Source organism: Schistocerca piceifrons, chromosome 4 (assembly GCF_021461385.2).
Source record: "Schistocerca piceifrons isolate TAMUIC-IGC-003096 chromosome 4, iqSchPice1.1, whole genome shotgun sequence".
Lineage (NCBI taxonomy): Eukaryota > Metazoa > Arthropoda > Insecta > Orthoptera > Acrididae > Schistocerca > Schistocerca piceifrons.
Genome location: NC_060141.1, coordinates 29,384,810 through 29,408,323, shown reverse-complemented (window position 1 = coordinate 29,408,323; position 23,514 = coordinate 29,384,810). Strand labels below are relative to the sequence as shown.

The 23,514-nt window shown below is 41.5% G+C and overlaps 1 protein-coding gene across 2 annotated transcripts in view; it reads left to right on the top strand.

The window, feature by feature from the left end:
• LOC124794677 (protein FAM193A-like) overlaps positions 1-23,514 on the top strand; it is a 225,302-nt gene that overhangs the window by 161,160 nt on the left and 40,628 nt on the right. For both annotated transcript variants that reach the window (XM_047258212.1, XM_047258211.1), the window contains exon 17: positions 2,949-3,845. In XM_047258212.1, coding sequence (XP_047114168.1) covers positions 2,949-3,845 — 897 coding nt within the window. The remainder of the gene's footprint in view (positions 1-2,948; positions 3,846-23,514) is intronic.

Here is a 23,514-nt window from a genome sequence, read left to right as displayed (position 1 = left end):
ATAAGGCATTCTGTGCTCCCAAAATTATCCTGGCTTCAACCTACAATGACCTATTGTCCCCACACCCTTCACCCAACAGTTTCTGCCCCTCTGTCCTATCACCTCCTCCCAATTCGTTCGTGTCCCTCACCCTCATTGTGTGTCACTCCCTGCCAGCAGACTCACTGATCGTTTCCCCTTTCTTGTTCCTCTACTTCCTCCTCCCCCACAGCCTCCATACATTGTGTGTGGCTGTCTCGTCCTGCTGCCGTCTGGTCCCTACCCACTCCGCTATACAGCAGTCTTCTCTCTCCCCACCTGTACCCTGCTATTCCTCCCCCTTCACTGCTCCACTCTGGTTTGCTGCTTTTGTTCAATGCAAGAGTTGCATTCTGGGTGTAGTGGCCAGAGATAGTGGGTCATGTGTATGTGAGGTATGCCTGCTTTTTTGTGTGTGTGTGTGTGTGTGTGTGTGTGTGTGTGTGTTTTGGCCAAAAACCCAATATGGAACCGTTTTTTATTGTACCTGCACCTGCCCACAACTCAATGTGCCCTCTTTAAGAAGGGATAGATTGATAGGAAACATTCTGAGGCATCAAGGGATTATTGTTTTGATATAGGTGGGAAGTATGGTGAGCAAAAATTTCAGAGGGAGACCAAGGCTTGAATACAGGAAGTAGGTTCAAACAAATGTGGGTTGCAGTAGTTATGCAGAGATGAAGAGGCCTTGCACTGGATAGACCAGCATAGAGAGCTGCCTCAAACCAGTCTTCAGACTGAAGACCACAACAATATTTCATTTTACTGCTTAAAGGTATCTGGTTGACAGTAGTTAACACAAGTTTTATTACACTGTAGTGGAACCAGTTTAAAATTAATTAAAATTTTGATGTTGATGTTTGGAGGCTGCATGGGTGAATGTCTGTCTGTGAATCCATAACTTTAAAACAAGCAGCCTTGCCTATATATACAAATAAAAATTCATTTAACGATCATATGAAGGCCACAAGGCACCTTGAATACAAAATACTTCTTTAAACATTTATGTACATCTTTTCCTCTGCTTGCTCATTGTTTTCAGTGTAGCTATTAGAAGTGTTATGTATTTGGACCTGTTTGCTGCCTTGTTTTAGAATATTATTGATTTACTGAAGTATTTTTATTAATAGTTTAGGGATAATTGTGGCTTTTATGTTTCACAGTCCCTGCTATTGTTTATGTAGTCATTAAACTTCCGTTAACTTTGTATGCCATTATGTCAAATTAATCTTTCACATTTTTTTAATTCGTTGTCTTCACCATTATACATCTCTTTTTTTTTATTTCTAGTTAGTGATTATTTAGTGTGTTATTAAGGTTTCAGGCTTTTCCACTGTTTGCATTTTTAAACTTTTGATGTGATGTTAAAATCATAACTAATGACCACCCAATTTTCTCCTCCCTAGCCTTCCGAATATGTATTACACTACCCTACCCCATCTTGTGCTTCTTCTCCACCTTACCATTACCCTTGCCCTTTGTCTTGCAATACCTACCCTCAACTGCTTCCTTTTGCCATATGTTCCCTTCTTACCCCACCCCCAGCTTTTCCTCCTCCTCCTCGTCTTTTGTCTTCTCCTCCTCTTTCATTCTTCTCTTATCCTGTTTCTTCCTGTGTTTTGTTCATGTTCTTAGAACAAGGCAACTGACTTTTGTTTACGAGTTAAGATAAACCATGTTGGTTGCACAAGGACTGTGTTATAAGAGATTAATATTGGTTGGCATATAATAGAACAGATAGTCATTTACTTCGCAAAAATCTGTGGAAACTCGTTACGTAATCTTTACTGTAATAATACTTCTTTTTTCATGTCCTCCTCCTATCCTCATCCTCCTACTTTTACATCCTCTGTTAGATATTGTTTTGTTTTTTCTTAATACGTTCTATTATACGATTGTATAAATCAGTTTGTTGATCTTTATTTTTGGGTTGGGGGCTGATTCACAAATCTGATGATATGCAACATGACTAATTGCTTAGTAAGATAAAATTCTTAAATTAATAACTTACATTGAAATACAAATATTTTGTAAACATTTTTGTAGACATTGACCTATAACCAGTGCAGTATGTTAATAGCAAATACAGTCAGTAATTAAATGCAAAGCTATCTCCTTCAAGCATTGTCATTGTTGTTTGGTACATATTGCACAGACTGATTACACTTTTCCACCAAAGAGGCATCATTACAGAACTGAGTTCTATGTTTATTCACTTGTTGTTTCCTAATTTAGCATCAATAATTATTCCCAGATATTCATAATTTGGATTCACAAATACTACACTGCCTGGACATAAAAGTTTAAAAAGGAGGAAACTTTAAAATTTTGCTTGTGTTGGGAATTCAGGGATTCTCAGTTTTATTGTGTAATAAAATCAGATTTTCAGACCTTTATAATATTGTGCTGGAAATTTCTAAACAGTGAATAACATGAAACTTCGTGAGGTTAACCACTTCTCTTCACGTATCTCTTATATTTGCTCAAATTATTTTACACTTGGCAATTGATTTAATGTCACTCTAGCCTTGTTTGATGTTTCTGTTGCAAAGTTAGGCTATAAATATTTTTTGCTCAGTTGTCTTTGATTCTGGTTAAAATTTTTGTCCAGTTTGAGACCTAAGAACATTGTGGCTCAGAATTATTCTTACTTTCTGTGCAAGTTGTCCACTGTTTAGGTGGCAGGCTGGGGACCACCAGTCTTCTCAAAAGCGTAGGAGAGATAGTAGCTAAGTGAGCCACGGTGAGCTCTGAAATATCCATGTTTAACTTGGGTGTACAGATGTGGCAGTGGATGCCAGATTTGTAATGTCCATTCAGTTTTCACATCTCTACCAGATTTCATATTAAAAGCCAGTTTATGACATACAAAGTGTGTGAGGTGTTATCTTTTATTGAGTATCTAATCAAATGTTTTTTGTGTGTTTCAGTTTGCCAGTCGCAGGAGACTACACGGCAGACAAACCAAGAAAATCTTGCACAGAACTCTAAAAATAAGTCCAGTGTTAATGGCAAGACTGCTTCCAGTAACAATAAAACAGGTGGTACTAACAATAATGTTAATAAAAATTCGGCAAACAACAGCTTGAACAGTAAAAATAGCACAGGCCAGAACAGCAATAGCAAAATCAGTGGTAACAGTGGCAACAGTAACAGCAACAGTACTAGCTCAAGTGGAAAGAAGAAGAAAAACAAGGGAAACGGTAACTCGAATGGCACAAGTCGAAACAACACTTCTAGTAATCGGGCTGCAGATACAGTTTCTAAAAATGTTCCAGACAAAACATCTGGAAGTTCATCTGAAAACACATGTAAAAGCACATCTAATAAAAATATTGCATCTTCTGTTGCACTTATTGCTGGTGAAAATAGTTGTTCTGATAGATTTTCTTGGGATAATTGTTCTGTGGATACTTCACCAACTGTGAACATTTCTCGCACTGCAAGTAAGACTGTGAGGTCAGACCAGACTGTTTCAAATTCAGCAACTAACAATGACAATGGATCACAGTCCTTCAGTCTTGAAAACCTTAAGCTGCCACCTGGCATTACCATCACTAAGGTTGATGGACCAGTTATTGCTATTCAACGAAAGACTGGCCAGAAGATGAGTGAAAATGTTCCCAACTCTGTGGCTGGACATTCACCACCTGCGACCTCTACAATAGTTGCAGCTCCATTGTCAGGAAATGGAGCTGTTGGCCATAACCGTCTCGGCACTTATGGTCAAGGAGTCACAGGCTCCAATGTTATTGTTGTTGATACAGGCCGTATGAAAGATGATATGGAAGTTAGCACCACAATTGTTGGCAGCACATCATCAAAAGGTATGAACCACAAACATTTTAAATCTAGTTGCATCCAATACTTTACATGTAATCACTTCTGCTATAATTTAAGACTGCGGTCAAATGTAAACAGATACTGAGCTCTTTGTTTTTACTTTCACTAACTAACTGAACTTTCAGATATTTTTTTGTGAGTCCCACCGTGAATGAAAAGATTGGGGAAGTCAAAAGACACTGTTGTTATATAAATTGCTGGCTCCCAATAATGTTGGACTGCTTGTGTGATATTAATTGAGGAAATTTTTCTTAATTTATATCTGCAAGAAATAGTTAAAACTAACAATAGGTCACAGTAGTTGTGGCAAAGAATAGAACAAAACTATTTTTGTTTTGTTACTGACTAGAAAGAAAAACTCTAAAGCTATGCTGCAACAGTGTTGACAGGAGAGAGAGGAATAAGTGGGGCAGTAATAGGTTACCCCTGTCTATTAAACCCCTTCATGTACGTCTCACTCTGTGAACAGTACAGTGGTCACAATATGTCATATGGATTTGTGTTTACTTTTAGAGTAGAACGGATTATTTTTGTGGTGTGGAAGTGTGTTGCAGAGTTAGCAAGTGTTTCACCCTGAACAATGAGACAGGTAGTTGTCGTGAAACTGTTGGTGGAGTACTTAGGTATTGTAGCTGATATACTTGCAAGAGAAGAGCATGTTATATATGAACAAATAAAGCAACAGTTGACAGAAGGGGATGCTCTAACAGCAAAGGTTACTACATTTTCACATGAAGTGGTACGAGATGGAAGAGACATCAGATGAAGAAAATTAGTGTCATGGCAGTGAGGGGCAAAGCGACGTCACAAGTGGTGGATTTCCAGGGTCACCTGTGGATTTCCAAGGAATCAGCAGTTCATCTTATCAGCCATCACCTATGAGAAAACGAATCAAGTTTCCAGATGGATATCTGGCTGATGCATACAAGATATGGACACAACAACCAAAGGAAAAGCTGGAAATGTTGGTCTTCCCCATATGTGTCATCCTGGATTAGCATGATGTGACACTGTGCTGAAAATTACAACTGTGTTGGCACAGAAAAGGAAAATAAAGAGCAAGACTGTGCTACAAAACTTTGAAAACAGGCTGAAACATCATTCGTCAAACCCAAAAATTCTCCAGGATGTGATAAATTGTGAATTATATGATCATTTTATAGCATAGAGACAGGAAGACACAATAATACATGACCACACATTGGGACTGTGGACACTGAAAATAAAGACAGGAAGTGACCCTCCCAATTCACTGCAGTTCAAAGCTACCAACTCGGGGGTAAATAAATTTAAATGTAGGAATAAAATTATCTGTCGCAAAATAACCCACAAAGTTAGCAATCGGTTGGTTGGAGGCGTACAGATATTCAACAAAAAGCTTATCAGTTCGGAGAGAAATCAAGTCTCTCATTAAGGAAAAAGTCTGTGACCAGCTCAAGTAATTAATGCTTACCAACGGATATTTGATGAAGAGTTACAATCTGGATGGACTCTCGCAGTGAAGGGAAGTAAGCATGTCTGTGTTGCAGTTGGATCCATAGCGGCAAACACACACCCTTATATGATAATGCCTGAGATTGTGATGGATGGAGTGCTGCTACCTCAATTGTATGTCCTTGTATCGGAGTTGACTGGCCATTTTCCTGCAAATATAAATGTACTGAATACGCTAATAAGATGAAGAGGGATTTAAAAGTTTTTTCTAGAACAAGTAATGTGGTCAGATATAATAGGAAAAACTGAAGCCTTTCTCGTAGTTGACTCCTGGACAGCCGGTAGAGATGATGAACTATACAACTCTACAGTTCCTAAAGTCATTGAACTCATCAAGAAACTCATTCTAGCAAAGTGCACAGGCACTGTACCACCTGCCGATTCTTTCTTCTTCTGTGCATACAAAAATTTTGCGAAATTTATCACAGATACAATTATGGTATATTTTGACAATGACGTTAACATGTGACATAAAGAACACTCCTTATGCCTTCAGTCATATGTGTATTTCCAGTTTTCGGTAACACGATTCTGCAACTTAATCAAATTTGCATTTTTTTGATGCGCTACACAAAATACTTTCCAGGTGTATTTCAAACACCCTTGAAGTACTCCTTTGAAGAAGGAGTAACAAAAGAGTGTTTCCATGAGAACTGCGACCAACACACTCTCATCAAATGTGCACACGGCGAGAACTGTCTATGCACTGACCATGCTGTTATTGTTGACTAGTGTATTTTTTGTCTTTAATGATGTAGTCAAGTAAGTAAACTCTGTAAGAGTGTGTTTCATGTCACATTATTGACTATTTATCTCAAATAAACCATTGTATTATAAATCATTTGTATTCACATTATCTTCATCATAACTTTGATGACTGATGCCTCTTGTTTTATTAGTCCATACCAGCTATAATTTTTATGGTGTACGTATATTTTGCTGCTCTGTTAACTGAGCTACGCAAGAATATAATTCGCTCAACAACATATTGTTACCTCCGTTGTAAGAACATTTAACTCAGTAAAAAGAAATGCTTTGACTTGAGATAAAATGTGAAATTTTTTTATCTATGCTGTTTGTCTGCTTTTTGTGTTCTAATGCATACTAGAATAGAAATGCATTAGTGAAGCAGAAACAGTGGTATTGGAAAAGATAATCACTTACCGCAAGAGCGTGTAAAATGATTAGTTGATGGGCAAGACACAGGTGATATGGAGTTTGGGGGATGGGGGGAAGATAGTGGGAACACTTGACAAATATTGCTTGCTCATACGAGACAAAATATGCGGACATTTTCTTACAGGATTACATGCAGGCAAGGGTTGGGGTGAGGATAGAATGTTAAAATGGTAGCAGCAGCCCACTCACAATATAGTTTAACAGAGAAAACAATCAATTTTTGACAATATCAAGTAATATGTAATATAATGTATAATGTAATAAAGTAATGTAACATCATAAAATAATTTGAAATAGGGAGCACATACCTGTGACCTGTCTGTAGTTGGAGCAGGAATAGGGGGCCAAGGAGTTTGAGGATAGGACTGTTAGCAAGGTCACAAGGATTGTGGGACCATATGATTCAGAGAAGCCAGGGTTGGTCAGAAATATCAAGAGGGCTACAACCGAGAAGCAGCTATTGAAATTCAGACATCTATTCAAAGTTGCCTTCTTCCATAGTTTGGCAGTGGCCTTTCAGTAAATGTATGTCTTGCTGTTGGTTACGCACACATTGCAGTTATGAAGTGGTTACAACAAAATTGATTTATGATATGGCTTGCTTTCACCTGTGCCCTCTCTTTAATGGAATAACTTGCATGCGTTGTCCTACTCTAAGAACATTGCACTACAAGAGTGGGACATTGTCGAAACGTTAGAAGAGTATACAAGTTCTGTGTTTCTTGCAGAGACAGTTCTGCCTCAGAACAGATAACAGTTGAATCACAGTGAAATGGGGTGCCAACTGGAAAATCACTCCAAAGTTGAAGTACGAGGGCGCTATGAAAAGTTCTCGGAACAGAATAGAAAAAAAGTACTTACATCATTGAAACTTTTTTTATTTTTCAATGTAGTCTCCTTATGGATTAATGCACTTGGTCCAACAATGTTCCAGTGCTTTGATCCCATCTCAATCATGAGCTTCCTCCAGGCCTGCAAAATAGTTGTCAACTCTGGCTATCAGTTCTTTGTTTGAAGTGAATCTTCATCCAACAAAAAGAAAATTCAGTTTTCGGAAGAGATGGAAGTCTGATGGAGCCATACCAGGTGAAAAGGCGGGTGTGGCAACAATTCATATCTTAGTTCATGTAATTTTGCCATGGCGAAGGCACGTGTGCGCAGGTGTGCATTGCCTTGATGGAAAATGACTTTCTTCCTTGCTAAACCTGATATTTCTTCACGTATCTTTTGTTGCAATTCATCCAGGAGGTTAGCATAGTATTCTCCAGTAATTGTTTGCCTAGGGGGGAGATAATCCACAAACAGAATTATCTTTCCCACCGAAGGAATTGTCTTTGCTTTCTTTGGTGGCAGAGAATCAGCATGTTTCCACTGCTTTGACTGTTGTTTTGTCTCTGGGGTATAGTAGTGCACCCAAGTTTCATCTGTGGTTAGCATAGTATTCTCCAGTGCAAAAAATCTTGTTCATTTCTCCTAGAACAGGCCAAACATTGTTCCGAGATAAGTCCATTCTCATGCATTTTTGATCCAGTGTCAAGAATCGCGGCACCCATCCTGTAGATAATTTTTTCATTTCTAATTCTTCAGTTAAAATGTGAAATACCCTTTCAGATGACATCTGACAAGCATGAGCAATTTCACGCATTTTCAATTGGTGATCCTCCATGACCATTTTGTACACTTTTGCAATGGTTTCTGGAGTAGTGACACATCTTGGCCGACCACTGCGTGGATCATCATCTAAGCTCTCCCAATTAAATTTAAATTCATTTGTCCATTTGGCGACAGTCGAATATGAAGAAGCAGGGTCCCCCAGTGTATTCTGAAAATTGGCATGAATGTCCTTTGCTTTCATACCTTTCTTTACGAAGTACTTAATAAGTGCTTAATCACTGCTTGAATCTCAATATATATACCGAACAAAAGCGCTGGCAGGTCGATAGACACACAAACAAACACAAACATACACACACAATTCAAGCTTTCGCAACAAACTGTTGCCTCATCAGGAAAGAGGGAAGGAGAGGGGAAGACGAAAGGAAGAGGGGTTTTAAGGGAGAGGGTAAGGAGTCATTCCAATCCCGGGAGCGGAAAGACTTACCTTAGGGGGAAAAAAGGACAGGTATACACTCGCACACACGCACATACCCATCCACACATACAGACACAAGCAGACATATCATGTGTCTGCTTGTGTCTGTATGTGTGGATGGATATGTGCGTGTGTGCGAGTGTATACCTGTCCTTTTTTCCCCCTAAGGTAAGTCTTTCCGCTCCCGGGATTGGAATGACTCCTTACCCTCTCCCTTAAAACCCCTCTTCCTTTCGTCTTCCCCTCTCCTTCCCTCTTTCCTGATGAGGCAACAGTTTGTTGCGAAAGCTTGAATTGTGTGTGTATGTTTGTGTGTCTATCGACCTGCCAGCGCTTTTGTTCGGTAAGTCACCTCATCTTTGTTTTTATATATAATTTTTCCCACGTGGAATGTTTCCTTCCATTATATATATATATATATATATATAAATACAAAGATGAGGTGACTTACCGAACAAAAACGCTGGCAGGTCGATAGACACACAAACAAACACAAACATACACACAAAATTCAAGCTTTCGCAACAAATTGTTGCCTCATCAGGAAAGAGGGAAGGAGAGGGGAAGACGAAAGGAAGTGGGTTTTAAAGGAGAGGGTAAGGAGTCATTCCAATCCCGGGAGCGGAAAGACTTACCTTAGGGGGAAAAAAGGACAGGTATACCCTCGCACACACGCACATATCCATCCACACATACAGACACAAGCAGACATATTTAAAGACAAAGAGTTTGGGCAGAGATGTCAGTCGAGGCAGAAGTGTAGAGGCAAAGAAGTTGTTGAAAGACAGGTGAGGTATGAGTGGCGGCAACTTGAAATTAGCGGAGATTGAGGCCTGGCGGATGACGAGAAGAGAGGATATACTGAAGGGCAAGTTCCCATCTCCGGAGTTCGGATAGGTTGGTGTTGGTGGGAAGTATCCAGATAACCCGGACGGTGTAACACTGTGCCAAGATGTGCTGGCCGTGCACCAAGGCATGTTTAGCCACAGGGTGATCCTCATTACCAACAAACACTGTCTGCCTGTGTCCATTCATGCGAATGGACAGTTTGTTGCTGGTCATTCCCACATAGAATGCGTCACAGTGTAGACAGGTCAGTTGGTAAATCACGTGGGTGCTTTCACACGTGGCTCTGCCTTTGATCGTGTACACCTTCCGGGTTACAGGACTGGAGTAGGTAGTGGTGGGAGGGTGCATGGGACAGGTTTTGCATCGGGGGCGGTTACAAGGATAGGAGCCAGAGGGTAGGGAAGGTGGTTTGGGGATTTCATAGGGATGAACTAACAGGTTACGAAGGTTAGGTGGACGGCGGAAAGACACTCTTGGCGGAGTGGGGAGGATTTCATGAAGGATGGATCTCATTTCAGGGCAGGATTTGAGGAAGTCGTATCCCTGCTGGAGAGCCACATTCAGAGTCTGGTCCAGTCCCGGAAAGTATCCTGTCACAAGTGGGGCACTTTTGTGGTTCTTCTGTGGGGGATTCTGGGTTTGAGGGGACGAGGAAGTGGCTCTGGTTATTTGCTTCTGTACCAGGTCGGGAGGGTAGTTGCGGGATGCGAAAGCTGTTTTCAGGTTGTTGGTGTAATGATTCAGGGATTCCGGACTGGAGCAGATTCGTTTGCCACGAAGACCTAGGCTGTAGGGAAGGGACCGTTTGATGTGGAATGGGTGGCAGCTGTCATAATGGAGGTACTGTTGCTTGTTGGTGGGTTTGATGTGGACAGACGTGTGAAGTTGGCCATTGGACAGGTGGAGGTCAACGTCAAGGAAAGTGGCATGGGATTTGGAGTAGGACCAGGTGAAACTGATGGAACCAAAGGAGTTGAGGTTGGAGAGGAAATTCTGGAGTTCTTCTTCACTGTGAGTCCAGATCATGAAGATGTCATCAATAAATCTGTACCAAACTTTGGGTTGGCAGACTTGGGTAACCAAGAAGGCTTCCTCTAAGCGACCCATGAATAGGTTGGCGTACGAGGGGGCCATCCTGGTACCCATGGCTGTTCCCTTTAATTGTTGGTATGTCTGGCCTTCAAAAGTGAAGAAGTTGTGGGTCAGGATGAAGCTGGCTAAGGTGATGAGGAAAGAGGTTTTAGGTAGGGTGGCAGGTGATCGGCGTGAAAGGAAATGCTCCATCGCAGCGAGGCCCTGGACGTGCGGAATATTTGTGTATAAGGACGTGGCATCAATGGTTACAAGGATGGTTTCCGGGGGTAACAGATTGGGTAAGGATTCCAGGCGTTCAAGGAAGTGGTTGGTGTCCTTGATGAAGGATGGGAGACTGCATGTAATGGGTTGAAGGTGTTGATCTACGTAGGCAGAGATACGTTCTGTGGGGGCTTGGTAACCAGCTACAATGGGGCGGCCGGGATGATTGGGTTTGTGGATTTTAGGAAGAAGGTAGAAGGTAGGGGTGCGGGGTGTCGGTGGGGTCAGGAGGTTGATGGAGTCAGGTGAAAGGTTTTGCAGGGGGCCTAAGGTTCTGAGGATTCCTTGAAGCTCCGCCTGGACATCGGGAATGGGGTTACCTTGGCAAACTTTGTATGTGGTGTTGTCTGAAAGCTGACGCAGTCCCTCAGCCACATACTCCCGACGATCAAGTACCACGGTCGTGGAACCCTTGTCTGCCGGAAGAATGATGATGGATCGGTCAGCCTTCAGATCACGGATAGCCTGGGCTTCAGCAGTGGTGATGTTGGGTGTAGGATTAAGGTTTTTTAAGAAGGATTGAGATGCAAGGCTGGAAGTCAGATATTCCTGGAAGGTTTGGAGAGGGTGATTTTGAGGAAGAGGAGGTGGGTCCCGCTGTGACGGAGGACGGAACTGTTCCAGGCAGGGTTCAATTTGGATGGTGTCTTGAGGAGTCGGATCATTAGGAGTAGGATTAGGATCATTTTTCTTCGTGGCAAAGTGATACTTCCAGCAGAGAGTACGAGTGTAGGACAGTAAATCTTTGACGAGGGCTGTTTGGTTGAATCTGGGAGTGGGGCTGAAGGTGAGGCCTTTGGATAGGACAGAGGTTTCGGATTGGGAGAGAGGTTTGGAGGAAAGGTTAACTACTGAATTAGGGTGTTGTGGTTCCAGATTGTGTTGATCGGAATTTTGAGGTTTTGGAGGGAGTGGAGCTGGAAGTGGGAGATTGAGTAGATGGGAGAGACTGGGTTTGTGTGCAATGAGAGGAGGTTGAGGTTTGCTGTAAAGGTTGTGAAGGGTGAGTGAGTTGCCTTTCCGGAGGTGGGAAACCAGGAGATTGGATAGTTTTTTGAGGTGGAGGGTGGCATGCTGTTCTAATTTACGGTTGGCCTGTAGGAGGATGCTCTGGACAGCCGGTGTGGATGTGGGAGAGGAAAGATTAAGGACTTTTATTAAGGATAGGAGTTGACGGGTGTGTTCATTGGCTGAGTTGATGTGTAGGTGAAGGATTAGATGGGTGAGGGCAATGGATTGTTCAGTTTGGAACTGGTATAGGGACTGATGGAAGGAAGGGTTGCAGCCAGAGATGGGAACTTTAAGTGTAAGGCCTTTGGGGGTGATGCCAAATGTCAGACAAGCCTGAGAAAATAGAATATGGGAGTGTAATCTGGCTAGGGCGAAGGCATGTTTGCGGAGGGAATGTAAATAAAACTTAATGGGGTCATTGTGGGGGTGTTGTGAGGGTGACATGGTATTAGAAGGTGGAAAGTGTTAACATGAGGTGAAATGAAAATGAAAATAAAAATATATGGGGAGAGATAAAGGTGAACCGGAAAGAAACAGGAGATCTGGAATGAAAAAAGGCGAAAAGGTGTTGGTTACAGCTGGGCTATGTTGGACTTGGGTTGGTAGATAACGATGTGCATAAAGGTTAGGTGGTTGTTGCCGCCAAAACACGTTAAAGGACGCAGAAATTCGGGAAAATTTCGAAAAAACTGCGTGTAGTATATTAAAAGGAGTGGTATTGTGGTGGCAGATTATGAAAATGAGACTAACAATTGTCTGACGAAGAAATAATCGCGTTAAAACCTGTGGGAAGCGGCTAAAAATGATCAGTGGTGTGGGAAAAACGGAGATGGAAATAAAGCGAAAGTTATTAGAACTGGCCGAAATGGTTGTTTAAAAGGTGAAAGGAGCTGTTTGTGAACTAGAAAACGGTGGATATAATAGCGGCGGTAGTGCTGAAAGCGGCAAAAAATTTTTTTGGTTATGGTTTGGAAGTGGGTTACGTATTATTGAGTATATATATAGGCGGGATAAAATAGTATAGCAGATTACGGTAAAAAGGAGAAGGTGAATTCAAAGTGAAACCAAAGTGAAACTACTGGCAAAAACAGAAAGAGGAAAATAAGACGACAGAAAAGATTTCGAAATGCAACAGTGACAATAACAAACGTAATTGTTGGATTCAAATTAATGATATCAATATAATGGAAGGAAACATTCCACGTGGGAAAAATTATATATAAATACAAAGATGAGGTGACTTACCGAACAAAAACGCTGGCAGGTCGATAGACACACAAACAAACACAAACACAAACAAATATATCTGACTTCCAGCCTTGCATCTCAATCCTTCTTAAAAAACCTTAATCCTACACCCAACATCACCACTGCTGAAGCCCAGGCTATCCGTGATCTGAAGGCTGACCGATCCATCATCATTCTTCCGGCAGACAAGGGTTCCACGACCGTGGTACTTGATCGTCGGGAGTATGTGGCTGAGGGACTGCGTCAGCTTTCAGACAACACCACATACAAAGTTTGCCAAGGTAACCCCATTCCCGATGTCCAGGCGGAGCTTCAAGGAATCCTCAGAACCTTAGGCCCCCTGCAAAACCTTTCACCTGACTCCATCAACCTCCTGACCCCACCGACACCCCGCACCCCTACCTTCTACCTTCTTCCTAAAATCCACAAACCCAATCATCCCGGCCGCCCCATTGTAGCTGGTTACCAAGCCCCCACAGAACGTATCTCTGCCTACGTAGATCAACACCTTCAACCCATTACATGCAGTCTCCCATCCTTCATCAAGGACACCAACCACTTCCTTGAACGCCTGGAATCCTTACCCAATCTGTTACCCCCGGAAACCATCCTTGTAACCATTGATGCCACGTCCTTATACACAAATATTCCGCACGTCCAGGGCCTCGCTGCGATGGAGCATTTCCTTTCACGCCGATCACCTGCCACCCTACCTAAAACCTCTTTCCTCATCACCTTAGCCAGCTTCATCCTGACCCACAACTTCTTCACTTTTGAAGGCCAGACATACCAACAATTAAAGGGAACAGCCATGGGTACCAGGATGGCCCCCTCGTACGCCAACCTATTCATGGGTCGCTTAGAGGAAGCCTTCTTGGTTACCCAAGTCTGCCAACCCAAAGTTTGGTACAGATTTATTGATGACATCTTCATGATCTGGACTCACAGTGAAGAAGAACTCCAGAATTTCCTCTCCAACCTCAACTCCTTTGGTTCCATCAGTTTCACCTGGTCCTACTCCAAATCCCATGCCACTTTCCTTGACGTTGACCTCCACCTGTCCAATGGCCAACTTCACACGTCTGTCCACATCAAACCCACCAACAAGCAACAGTACCTCCATTATGACAGCTGCCACCCATTCCACATCAAACGGTCCCTTCCCTACAGCCTAGGTCTTCGTGGCAAACGAATCTGCTCCAGTCCGGAATCCCTGAATCATTACACCAACAACCTGAAAACAGCTTTCGCATCCCGCAACTACCCTCCCGACCTGGTACAGAAGCAAATAACCAGAGCCACTTCCTCGTCCCCTCAAACCCAGAATCCCCCACAGAGGAACCACAAAAGTGCCCCACTTGTGACAGGATACTTTCCGGGACTGGACCAGACTCTGAATGTGGCTCTCCAGCAGGGATACGACTTCCTCAAATCCTGCCCTGAAATGAGATCCATCCTTCATGAAATCCTCCCCACTCCGCCAAGAGTGTCTTTCCGCCGTCCACCTAACCTTCGTAACCTGTTAGTTCATCCCTATGAAATCCCCAAACCACCTTCCCTACCCTCTGGCTCCTATCCTTGTAACCGCCCCCGATGCAAAACCTGTCCCATGCACCCTCCCACCACTACCTACTCCAGTCCTGTAACCCGGAAGGTGTACACGATCAAAGGCAGAGCCACGTGTGAAAGCACCCACGTGATTTACCAACTGACCTGTCTACACTGTGACGCATTCTATGTGGGAATGACCAGCAACAAACTGTCCATTCGCATGAATGGACACAGGCAGACAGTGTTTGTTGGTAATGAGGATCACCCTGTGGCTAAACATGCCTTGGTGCACGGCCAGCACATCTTGGCACAGTGTTACACCGTCCGGGTTATCTGGATACTTCCCACCAACACCAACCTATCCGAACTCCGGAGATGGGAACTTGCCCTTCAGTATATCCTCTCTTCTCGTCATCCGCCAGGCCTCAATCTCCGCTAATTTCAAGTTGCCGCCACTCATACCTCACCTGTCTTTCAACAACTTCTTTGCCTCTACACTTCTGCCTCGACTGACATCTCTGCCCAAACTCTTTGTCTTTAAATATGTCTGCTTGTGTCTGTATGTGTGGATGGATATGTGCGTGTGTGCGAGGGTATACCTGTCCTTTTTTCCCCCTAAGGTAAGTCTTTCCGCTCCCGGGATTGGAATGACTCCTTACCCTCTCCTTTAAAACCCACTTCCTTTCGTCTTCCCCCTCTCCTTCCCTCTTTCCTGATGAGGCAACAATTTGTTGCGAAAGCTTGAATTTTGTGTGTATGTTTGTGTTTGTTTGTGTGTCTATCGACCTGCCAGCGTTTTTGTTCGGTAAGTCACCTCATCTTTGTATTTATATATAATTTTTCCCACGTGGAATGTTTCCTTCCATTATATTGATATATATATATATATATATATATATATAACGATAACAATAACAAACGTGATTGTTGGCTTCAAATTAATGATATGAATATAATAGAGGGAAACATTCCACGTGGGAAAAATATATCTAAAAAGAAAGATGATGAAACTTACCAAACAAAAGCGCTGGCAGGTCGATAGACACACAAACAAACACAAACATACACACAAAATTCTAGCTTTCGCAACCAATGGTTGCCTCGTCAGGAAAGAGGGAAGGAGAAGGAAAGACAAAAGGATATGGGTTTTAAGGGAGAGGGTAAGGAGTCATTCCAATCCCGGGAGCGGAAAGACTTACCTTAGGGGGAAAAAAGGACAGGTATACACTCGCACACACACACATATCCATCCACACATACACAGACACAAGCAGACATTTGTAAAGGCAAAGAGTTTGGCCCAAACTCTTTGCCTTTACAAATGTCTGCTTGTGTCTGTGTATGTGTGGATGGATATGTGTGTGTGTGCGAGTGTATACCTGTCCTTTTTTCCCCCTAAGGTAAGTCTTTCCGCTCCCGGGATTGGAATGACTCCTTACCCTCTCCCTTAAAACCCATATCCTTTTGTCTTTCCTTCTCCTTCCCTCTTTCCTGACGAGGCAACCATTGGTTGCGAAAGCTAGAATTTTGTGTGTATGTTTGTGTTTGTTTGTGTGTCTATCGACCTGCCAGCGCTTTTGTTTGGTAAGTTTCATCATCTTTCTTTTTAGATATATATATATATATATATATATATATATACCAAACAAAAGTGCTGGCAGGTCGATAGACACACAAACAAACACAAACATACACACAAAATTCTAGCTTTCGCAACCAATGGTTGCCTCGTCAGGAAAGAGGGAAGGAGAAGGAAAGACAAAAGGATATGGGTTTTAAGGGAGAGGGTAAGGAGTCATTCCAGTCCCGGGAGCGGAAAGACTTACCTTAGGGGGAAAAAAGGACAGGTATACACTCGCACACACACACACATATCCATCCACACATACACAGACTCAAGCAGACATTTGTAAAGGCAAGATTTACAAATGTCTGCTTGAGTCTGTGTATGTGTGGATGGATATGTGTGTGTGTGCGAGTGTATACCTGTCCTTTTTTCCCCCTAAGGTAAGTCTTTCCGCTCCCGGGATTGGAATGACTCCTTACCCTCTCCCTTAAAACCCATATCCTTTTGTCTTTCCTTCTCCTTCCCTCTTTCCTGACGAGGCAACCATTGGTTGCGAAAGCTAGAATTTTGTGTGTATGTTTGTGTTTGTTTGTGTGTCTATCGACCTGCCAGCGCTTTTGTTTGGTAAGTTTCATCATCTTTCTTTTTAGATATATTTTTCCCACGTGGAATGTTTCCCTCTATTTTATATATATATATATATATATATATATATATATATATATATATTTTTTCCATCTTCGCAAATCACTGCGCGGGAACGACGACAGAGCCACGTCACCGCCACAGCTCTCTTCCAAGAGCACTGATGTATCACATGTTTACCGACAACAGTCCAATGAATATCACGTGAACAACTTGTTGCACTAGTGCTGACCTCTCGTGGTGATTCCGAGAACTTTTCAAACTACCCTAGTGTATGGCATAGTATGATTCTTGTGGGCAAAACATCTAAATTGTACACAGATTCAACCTGAATTTCTAGCAGTAAAAGAACTAAATGCAATGTTGCATCCAGCTGTAGTGAAATGTTGTCAACAATGTGACCAAGTCTGCACAGACATCGGTGATGCTGATAGGGAAGAAAGGCCATTGATTCAGGCCATGGATGACATGTTCAGGCAATCGAGGAACTAATTCACAGCAATTTTAGGTTACCTAATGATTACAGTATTCACACAGTGGTTCTTGGAGGCTCGATTAACAAGGAGCTCATTTGTATCACTGGAGAACTGAACGACTGATAAATGTTTCGACCGTAGTTTATAGAGACTTGGTGAGTATGTTGAAAAGTAGTGTCATGTAATGGTGTCACTTTGAACTGGGACTGCCATAATAATGTAGAATGTTTGAATTCCCCTATATTATATATCAGTGACCAGACTGCTGTGTGGTTGCGTAAGACAGGTCTTCAACATGTGTCTTTCACACGGCTAAAAGGTATGTGTCAAGCTGTGATAGGATTGAGAATTTCATAGTTTTGGTGGATACCAATCTGGTTTCTGCATAGCTTTTTACACAGATGTAATTACTAACCCCATTTATCCAGTTGTAAAGAAAGCCAACACCAAACTATCCGGTGACAATTTTGATTGTTCTTTCGCAGGTGACAACATTCAGTGCAGCGTAGTTGACAGAACTAAAAATTTATTTTTGTTTGCAGTTTGATTTGGGGGGAAAAATTAGGGATCAGTTTAGAATTATCTAACTGTTTATTAACTAAGAAGTGAAAATATTGATTGTGAATTGATAGTAATTACCAGCACTTATGGTCTGATGTGACTGATGTGTGTGCATTAATCAGTTGACTCATGTCATCAGCAAACATTATAAATGATAACCTATGCTCCTATATAAAAACAAGTTGTAGTTTGTTACCAAAAGCCTTGAAAAGTTTTTGACCTATTTGCTTCAAATGTGTACACGATACGCTAATAAATGTGCAGATGGAAGTGGGCATCACATTTTTTAAAGGTATATAGTTTGTAAATATATGTATACCATATAAAAGGGAAAGGATTTTAGCAAAATGCTGGAAAGTTCTTGATCAGTTTATTTCATATTTTTATATGGTACCCAAATTTTTGGAGACGTAGCCCACTTGTAACTAGTCTTGGCCCCTTCAAGTACCCCCTTAAATTTATCCCAGTCCTAGCTAGCGTTTTCCAATTGAAGAAGTTCGTGGAAAAACTGGCTAACCCTCAAATGTAAAAGCTTAGAGATAAGTGTTGCCATCCATTGCTGGGTATGAGAACTATCAAAATTGACATTGGTCTCACCCCTAAGTGATATTTTGAGGTGAGACCACTGTCAATTTTGATAGTTCCCATACCCAACAACAGATGGCAACACTTCTCTCTAAGCTTTTACATTTGTGGGTTAGCCCATTTTCCTGTGTGTGTTTTCTATTCCTGTAGTCCATCTTCCAAAGGCCTTCTCTGACTTTTCCTCCCATCTAGTTCACTGAGCGAGGTGGCGTAGTGGTTAGCACACTGGACTCGCTTTCGGGAGGACGACGGTTCAATACCGTGTCCAGTCATCCTGATTTAGGTTTTCCGTGGTTTCCTTAAATCTCTCCAGGAAAATTCCAGGATGGTTCCTTTGAACAGGGCACGGCAGACTTCCTTCCCCATCCTTCCCTAATCTGATGAGACCGATGAACTCACTGTTTGGTCTCCTCCCCCAAAACAACCCATCTAGTTTTCGGTTGACCACATCCTCTCTGTCCACCTGGCTTTCCTTATAAATTTTTTTTTTGGTATTTCTGTATCTTTCATCCGTGTCACATATCCAGCCCACCTCAGCCTAGATAACTTCACAGTTCTTGTAACAGGCTAATCTTTGTAGGTGGCGTACAACTCATGGTTGTATCTCCTCCATCTTTTCCTTTTGCAAATTGGGCTGATGATTCTCCCAAGTATCCTTCTGTCAAATGCTTCCAGCAATTCAGCATCCTTTGGCTGTCAGAGCCCAATGTGAGCACTCGTGTGATCAGTGTTTTATGGATGGTTAGTTTTGTGGTTCTAGTCAGGAGCCTTGAAGATAGAAGTTTTGTTAAGGCGAAATAAGCTTTATTGGCTGCAATTAGTCTCTGCTTTAATTCATAGGAAGTATCATTTAGACTGCTTACAGTTGAACCCGGGTACTTGAATTGATTGACTGTTTCAAAGATATAGCTACCCATCATTATTTCAGCTGGCATGTTCTCCCTGTGCACTTTCCCAGCAGCTAGGTATTTTGTTTTCTGCTTGTTCATATTTAGCCCTATATTCTCGATGACCTGTTAAAGTATGGTGAATGTTTCTTCTGTTGCAATCAGAGTTCTCGCTACTATGTCAAAGTCATTCGCACAGTCCAGTATGTTCACACAGACTTATGAAAAGTCATTCCCCTACTCAAGATATTTGCTTCTCTCCGTCACCTTCTCCACTGCAGCATTGAGTAGGAGGCATGCCAGCACATCACCTTGCCATACTCCATATAAATTTACAAAGTATTGGACAGCACTCTACAGTTTTTATGCTACCTTGCATTCCTTTTATTGTTATTCTTATTATCCTTTTTTTAAACATCCAATTCACCTAGAGCTTCATATAGTTGCTTTCTGTGTATACTATTGTACTACTTTAGAATCAATAAAAAGATGATACATTTAAACCCCATATTCCTTTGTGTTTTTTCCAGAATTTGTCTTAGGGTAAATATCTACTCAACAGTTGACTTACTGGGTTAAAATCCCCATTGGTATGGCCCCATGTCCCGTTGTATTATTGGAAGGAGTCAGTCGTACAGTATGTTAAAGGGGATTTTATATCTCAAATTAAGCACTGTGTTTCAGGATATTCCTTTCCAATTCGGAGCCTCCTTGCTTCAAAAAGTTCTACTGGAATGCTGTCCGTTCCTGCCATCTTGTTGTTCTTCAATTTCCTCATTGCAGTTCTCATCTCTTCTAAGTTAGATTGGTCCACATTGTTATCTGTGTCTTCTTCCTTCTGTTTGTTGGGTTCCTTTGCACAACTGGTCTGGATTAAGGAGTTTTAGGAGTAGCAACACCGCCTCTCGCTTATCTCTTTCTCTTCGCTTATAATTTTGCCCTGGTCATCTTTCATTAAACTTGTTCTGCCCTGAAAGGTTTCCATGCCTTGTTCACGTCTCTATAAAATTTTCATGCCTTGTTTTCACTTTTTCTGAAGCTCTGTTTCTTCAATGTTTGCCCTCATCCACTTCCTCTTTTTTCCTTTGATGGGACCTTTTTTCAGTTCTCTGTTTTTTCTGTATCGTCTTTCATTATTCTCTTCGTACAATATGGTTGTGATGTCCTTCTGTATGCTTCATTTTTGCATTTCTTGCTGTTTCACATTCGGTACTGAACCATGAGGTTATTGTTTGCCTAACATTGTTCCCAAGTATCTCGCTTGTTGCTGTCTACACTGTCTTTTTTGTCTTTTCCCATTGATCTTCAATGTTATTACATTCTCCAGCGTTTCCAAGGGCCTGAGTTATTTGCTCCTGGTATTGGGCCCTTGCTTCCTCTGATTTTAAAGGTGTGATGTTATATTTCTGCGTCATGGGCTGGGTTCATTTCAGTGCTTGAATATTCTTGCCCTCACCTATGCTCAAACCTGGAAATGGTAGGTGTATATATTTGGACCTCTTAAACTCCTTACATCTAGTGAGTTTGACTTGTGCCTTGCATTAATTAGTACATGGTCAATCTGGTTTGTTGTATTTTCATTTAGAGTTCCATCACGCATTTCCTTGTATGTGAACACGCGTTTCTAAATGCTGCAGATAGTATCAACCTTGCCCTGTTGTCATTACTTATGGCGTGCTTGCTACAGATATTAATCGTTGGTCTGTAGATCTGTTCTCTTACCACCTGAGCATTTAGGTCTCTGGCTAGTGTTTTTATATCATGCACTGCGGTTTCATCATATGCTCTTTCCAGAGATTCATAGAAAGCTTCTTTTTCCTCCTCCAGTGATTCTTCAGTTGGTGGATGGGCATTAATTATGGAGTAATTGAAGAATTTCCCTTTCATCCTAAGTGTCAGTAGTCTTGGGTGTATGCAATTGAATCCTATTACTAAGGAGGAACGCCCCCCCCCCCCCCCCCCCCCCCCTCCCCGCTTCCCGCTCTCTGTCTAACCTCCCTACTGCAACCATCTGGAGGTTGTTTTACAGTTTTTGATACTGAATTAATTTTTTATTATGTTCACTCTTTATAATAAAATACACTGAACTAGTGAGCGAGTAAAATTTTAATATTAGCTATTCGTTGTGAGAAAAAATTAGATTTTTCTTCTTACATGCACCTTTTATAAAGAAATATTAAATTTATTTTCTTACATTCACCTTTTGCGAGAAAAATATACAATAAGTGAATGAGATCAGGAAAAGTATTCATTTTTCTTAATTTTCGAAGAAACTAATTATAAAAGATACCTTTTTTAGTGAAATGAAATGAGTTAGATGTTAAAAATTGGACTGTAGTAGAAGATTAGTGCAGATTCTGGGTAAGTTTTTGTGAGTTAGTGAACAAGCGAGGTATAGTAAATGCTTAGATGACATATACTACATGTTTTTTAATATTATGGTACACAAATCTGTATGTAATGTGTAAAGGGGGAAAAAAGTTTGTTACCAAAAATCTTGAAAAGTTCTTGACCGTTTTAATTCAGATGTTTACATGATACTGTAATGTACATTTGGATGTACATAGTACATAAGCAGGAGATGTTGATAGCAAAAAGCTCAGAAAGTTCTTGACTGATTTACTTAAAATTTTTACACCGTACTGCAGTAAAAGTTCGGACAGACGTGGGCTACATATTTTTTTAATACGGGGTGTATAAAAAAGAATTATGCGATTTGGCACATCTATATTTCTGAAACTAATAAACACACACGATGTATTGAATGGGAAACTCAAAAAGCTTTTTTAAAACCTTTTCATAGTTGTTCGACAGCTGCTGTTACATGATGCCTTAGTTCATTAATTGTTGTTGGAGACACACAAACAGAGCCTTTTATAAACCCCCCTAGAAATAATCACATACAGTCAGGTACAGTGACCTTGGAGGCTGAATCATTTGGTCTAGTGTGACCGATCCATCATTCAGTAATCCTTTGATTTAAAAATTCTCGCACTTCCAGATGCCAGTGTGGCGGTGCTCCATCCTGTTGGTAAATGAAGTCGTTCAAATCAGTCTCCAACTGTGGGAAAAGAAAGGTCTCCAGCATAGTGAGATATGTGCTTCCTGGTATAATGTTCTCGGCAAAGAAAAATGGACCATACACCTTTTCCCGTGAAACTGCACAAAACACATTAAATTTTGGAGAGTCCCTCTCACGTTGTACAACTTCATGTGATAGTTCGTACCCCATATTCTCTCATTTTGACACCACCTTTCCATTTAAATGGACTGTGCCTCACCACTAATTACTAAGTGTGGAAGAAAACTGTCATCCTCCAGCTTGCCAAGAACGAGATTACAAAACTACACACATTGTTGTTGTCACATTCACGAAGGGCTTGCAGTAGCTGAATTTTGTATGGTTTAATGTGTAAATGTCGACAAAACGCACACCAGATGAACATTGGGGGCATGTTGAGCTGTCGAGCTGCATGGCAAACGGCAAACAGATTTCTGCGGACTCCTTGTAAAACTATGGCAGATCTGTTCAACATCAGTGTCGGACACTCAAGGACAGTCCGACGATTTGCCTTTACACAAACAACCTGTTTCGTGGAATTGTTCATGCCATCATCTAATGCGTTCTGCTGTAGGAGGATCCAGCACCAGACCTAGTATGAAAGTCACACTGAATAGTTATTACTGAGCCACACTGTGCAAAATATAGAACACAAAATGCTTTCTGTTTTCCTGATACCATTTTTACTAGAACCAAAATGGGCGCACACTGCTGCTAATTAGCGGCAACCATGGCAAACTCGAGTGTTTGTTCTTTCCAGCAGAACGTTGTTCATGCACATTACTGAGATAACATAATAGTTATGATTTTTTATAATTGGATGATACTTTTTCTAGGCACCCTGTGTATATGGTGCATAAATATGTATGTAATATGTAAAGGGGGAATGTTATTAATAAAAATCTCAATGTTCTTGACCAACTTTTTTTTTTTTTTTGCATGATACTCTAATAAATTTCCATTGGACATAGTGTGTGTGTGTGTGTGTGTGTGGGGGGGGGGGGGGGGGGGGGGCATGCGTGCGAACACTCATGTTTTGTATGTGTATTTTATATTTTGTTGCAGTTTGTCAAAATAGCCGTTCTCCAAGG